General features: G+C 40.0%; 1 protein-coding gene across 1 annotated transcript in view; it reads right to left on the minus strand.

Annotated features, from left to right (window-relative positions):
- The window catches only part of BANK1 (B cell scaffold protein with ankyrin repeats 1), a 323,683-nt gene that overhangs the window by 264,362 nt on the left and 54,341 nt on the right, over positions 1-4,980 (minus strand). The window contains exon 3 of the mRNA XM_045284327.1: positions 1,486-1,624. Within this exon, the coding sequence (XP_045140262.1) occupies positions 1,486-1,624 (139 nt within the window). The remainder of the gene's footprint in view (positions 1-1,485; positions 1,625-4,980) is intronic.

Here is a 4,980-nt window from a genome sequence, read left to right on the forward strand (position 1 = left end):
GGTGTCAATTTGATTTGGGACTTGAGAGGATTAAGAGTGAAGGGGTGGAGTCTAGTCAGTCAACTGGGCCATAGCCAATGAGGCTTCTGTGTGGGGGTGGCCTTCTCATGAGAATTCTGGGAACTCCCTTATTTTCCTTGTTGGAGGTAGGAGACATTTCTCTCTCTCTCTGCTCACTCCCTTGGAGATGCTCTACTGACAAGATACATGGTGCTACGCTGATAGACCCCAAACCCTGGGAACTAGATAAGCCACGTGGAAACCCCTGCCAGAGCTGAGATGCTTACAGCACCACTGGATCCAGAGACTTTCTACCCACTGGCCTGTGATCGCCCTGCATTTGGCATCATTGCATGTGTTTCATGAGTCTGAAGAGGACTTTATAGATTGGTATCAGATATATGGGCTTGGATTGGATTGGGTTGGGTTGCTTTATTAATATACAATTGCCCTTTATATAAAACTTTCTCTTACACATATATGAGTATCCATTAATTTGTTTTTCTAGTATAACCAGACTAACACAGTGGTCATTGTAAAGTTTTTTCTTCCCTAAATATTAACCCTAACCAAAATTGTTCAGGAAAACCTGAGAGGGAACACAATAGGAAAAGTGGGTAAGTGCTCAGTGAATGAACATCGCAATAGCTGCATTCTTAAAGTGGGCATGAGGGTGTGGGGAAGAACGTTGTAGCATTCGACACATCCCATAATTTTAAGCTTTTTAAACTTAATTTTCAAATTATGATAAGACTCGCAGTCTACTTACCTTAAAATATTTTGTGTGGTACAGATTTGTGAAGTTTTAAACGATAATTGTATTAGTTGATTGTAAGATATAAGAAGGCTCCTATTTATATTAAGACACTCATAAATTAATATGTTTCTTTGGTATTTAGTCCAATTACTGTGGCAAGTGCAGCTTTTCCGTCTGCAATTTTAAGTCTGATCTGGTTTTGTCATGTGTCTAGCAAAGTTGGGTAACTAATTCAAAATTTTCATTAAATAAGTGAGGAAAGAGTGGAAAATGATATAGAAGGATGATAAAATATTGAAAAAGAATTATACTTTCCACAGTGACTAAAAATATACTGAAGGCCATGGCAAAAAAAAGTTAAATAAAAAGATAGTTTAATAGTAAAAATTTAAGCACTTGTAAATTCTAACTTTACAATAAAGCACACAATTCAGGCCCATTTTTAATAGCTGATGTATATTAAAGTAATCTCTGCTGACACATTTAAAAGCATGTGATGCTGTCATTTCAGTACATTGATATTCCACCTAATTTGTCATACTTTGTGCATTCCTACTTATGTGAACCCATATTAAAAGTAACACTCATATGCATATTAAAAAAGCTAAACACAGGAAACACCTGCAGAACAATACTAGTTTCTGTAGAGAAGTGAAACCATTAATCATAAGTTTATTGAAAAGAACTCAAGATGGTGATTTACACATTTAAAGCATAAAAATTCTTACCTAATGCTTTCATACACCAGACTGTTTTATTCCAAAGGGCTGGTCGTGTCCTAATGGATTTATTATTTGATATAAATTCCACCTCGACTGTATCACCAATTACTTCATCTTTCAAAATAATGAAGATTTCACCAGGGTTCTATAAGATTAAAATGCAACCCAATTAGCATTTGGAAAATTGTAAATGACCCAAAAACCCATTCCATTGTTTAATAATAAAGGTCACACATGGTTATTGAATACTTATTCTGTTGTATATGTATTTTCCACTGAGGCATGAGATATGCCAATGCAAGTGTCACTACATTTTAAATTTATCATCTTAGTGTTTATTGAATACTCTAGCCTCCCCCAGAAAACTGGAGTTATCCATGGACCCTGCTTCTATGTTATAGAACTAGATTGCAAAGAAAATTAGCTCATGAAAACCTGTGGGTCAAAAAAGAATATATTTATTATGTAGTGTTTTATGAAGAGCCCCTAGGATGGACGCACTCAAATATACAGTTGGTGCAGCAATGGATGCAAGTATGCCAGTGGTGAAAAGTTCTGTGTCAATTTGGCTGGGTTATTTATCTCAAGACTTTGGTGGTTGAGATTCAATAACCGCCCATGATGTGACCAAATGCAATGTAATCATTTTAACAATAGGATCTGCTATGAACAGCCAATCAATTGTAAAATTAGAGTAGGGTCTAACACTCCGACTCAGATCAGCTCTTATGCCATCAAGTAAGATTCCTCTGTAATGCTGCCTGGTTCTAATATAACTGGGCAGTGTGGAAACTCTCATATTTTGCTTGGTATGGATCTTGCATCAGACTCAGGGACTTTGGGTTTTTAGATCTGAACCAATCTTTGGCTGATCGCGAGAGTCTTCAACAAACTGTCATCTGACCTACAACCTTGGATTAATTCCCCTCTGCAAGCACCAGCCTGTCATTTTCATAGTGATCTTGGGTTCATCAGCCCCTCAGCTGCTTGAGTCAGGAGAAACTTCCAGCCAAATACGTAAACCATGGATGTGGAATCTGTCTGCAGCTGGACTTTCTGGCTTCCGTATCAACCATCACGAAGATCACAGGAGACAAAGCAACGTCACAGTCCTTGTACGTGGAGCTACCGCTAGTTGATGCTGACACAACTAACAACAGCATCTGCTCGCAAACTCTGTAAGCTAATTCTCCCAATATTTCATTCACTCAGCCAACTCATTTTCACTTATGAGTGCTGGTACAGACTGCTTCTTACGCATCTGATTTTCTTTCTAATAGCGGGAAAGACTTCCAACTAGCCCCATAGAAAAGTTCTTAATAAAAGATAAACATATTGACCAGCCCAAATGTACTTACATCTTCGTTTGTACACAGGGGCCAACTTCAGGGACACCTGACCTCTGAGTCAAAGAGAATTCCTTGTTTAAAGTACTTTGTGCTTATTTTAGTACTTTCCTGCTGAAAGTCTTAGTAGTTTTTTGAACAAAGCTGCTACATTCCTTGAGCTATGACAAAATAATAATAATTTATAAATTATCAAGGGTTCAGGAGGAAGGGGTGAGTGGGGAAGGAGAGGAAAAACGAGGAGCTGATACCAAGGGCTCAAGTAGAAAGCAAATGTTTTGAGAATGATGATGGCAACAAATGTACAAATGTGCTTGACACAAAGGATGTATGGATGGATTGTGATAAGAGTTGTACGAGCCCCCAATAAAATGATGTTTTTTTAAAGTTACTACATTTCCATTTCAGGGTCTTTGCATATCCTACAAGTATATTGGGCTCCGGTGCATAATGCTGGCCTGCCATGTGTCTCTTCCATCTCTCCAAACTTACCTTCTCCATCAAAACCAGCTCAAGTGTCACCATTGCCACAATATCTTCCCTGCATTTCAGTCCATACAAATATTTCCAGTCATAGAATATCAAGAACATTTCACATCTGTGGCATTCATTTGACCTTTGTTAAGCCAGGCTCCCTACTCTTGATGACTTTTTAATGTCTATGTCTAGCTAGACTATGACATGACAAAGACAATTTAATGTTCTCATTTTATTGAGGAACCTCACGAAAATTATGCACATCAGAGGCTTTTCTCCGTGTATATGTATTATCTAACCTTAAAAGGGAATACATCTTTAACAGCTATTGCATTTAAAAGCTACTCAATTAATAATCCTACTTAGGTTCATGGGACTTAGTGTGTGAGGACTGTATAGTTTCCTGTAACTGGTACCGATCTGATCCATGACATTGGAGTAAGAATTCGATTATAGCAATGGCTCTCAAACTTAGCTGTCAATTTATACTTTCAATATCAGCTGAAAAACTTTTGAAATTCACAGGCTGTAACTCAAAGCCAAGACCAATGATCATTTAATGTCAAATACAGGTATTATTATTATATATTTTAATTCCTCCAGTAGTCTATATGTAGCTAAACTTAAGAATCACTTGGCTGAAAGGAAATGAAACATTTTGTCACTGAAAAGCCTCATCTCAAATGCAGGTATCCACATGCTAGACAACTGGGGAGGAGATGGGGAAAGGGAAAATATGAAAATAAGGAAGAAATGGATAGCGGGGGGCACAGTTCGCTAACCCACCCAAGGGGAGGGTATTGTTAATATCTCCACAGGGAAAGAGGGACCAGACTTCAACCCAGTGCCCCAAGGTGTGAATGCAACATGCCAGCGTGGAGTAGGGAACCAGTGGAGAGGTCTGGGGGCTGGCCCCAGTACCAAATACTAAGTGGATGCCTGCCCCTCCCCCCAGAAGAATTGATTTCAAAGGACAGAACTGAATCTGCAGCTCCAGGAGAGGGACATATCTGAACAGAGCACACAGGAGCAGATAAAGGGGGAGGAGGAGACACTGGAGCACATCCTTGCCCACCAGGCCTTGAGGACGATGACCCCAATTAGAGCAGCCAGTCCACAGAGAGGACCACATGGCCAGTCCCACTGTGAGACATGACGCCCTCACTGACCCATGGCCTGCGGGGGACAACACCAGAGACACAGTGTGGGAATTGCACCTGATCTGATCCTGCCACACCTAGGCAAAGCACTGGGGGTGTGCAGCTGAACAGCAAGGGAATTGAGCTGGAAGGTCCCCAGGGAATGCTAAAGGTAGACTTTGAGGCCAGGGCGTGGTGCCCCAACAGACTGGACTAGAAAACACTCCTAAAGGCCAAGAAACAATCTTTGAACTAACTACAAGCTTTTCTTTCTTGTTGTGTTTTGATTTGTTCTTTGTCAGTGGTTTGTTGTTGTTGTTTTGTTGTATATTGTTGATTGGTTTTGCTCTGTCTTGTTTATGTGCATGTTATTATCTCCGCAGGTCTGTCTAAATATGATAGGCTGGATGAACAATCTGGAGGAGAAAACAACGGGACTGACAGTTCCAGGGGGACATGGGATAGGGGGAGGTGGGGGAAAAGGAAATGGTGTTGACAAACCCAGTGACAAGGGAACAACAAGTGATCCAAATTGGTGG

Source organism: Echinops telfairi, unplaced genomic scaffold, assembly GCF_000313985.2.
Source record: "Echinops telfairi isolate 266 unplaced genomic scaffold, ASM31398v2 ScPeMD7_7468;HRSCAF=8506_0, whole genome shotgun sequence".
Lineage (NCBI taxonomy): Eukaryota > Metazoa > Chordata > Mammalia > Afrosoricida > Tenrecidae > Echinops > Echinops telfairi.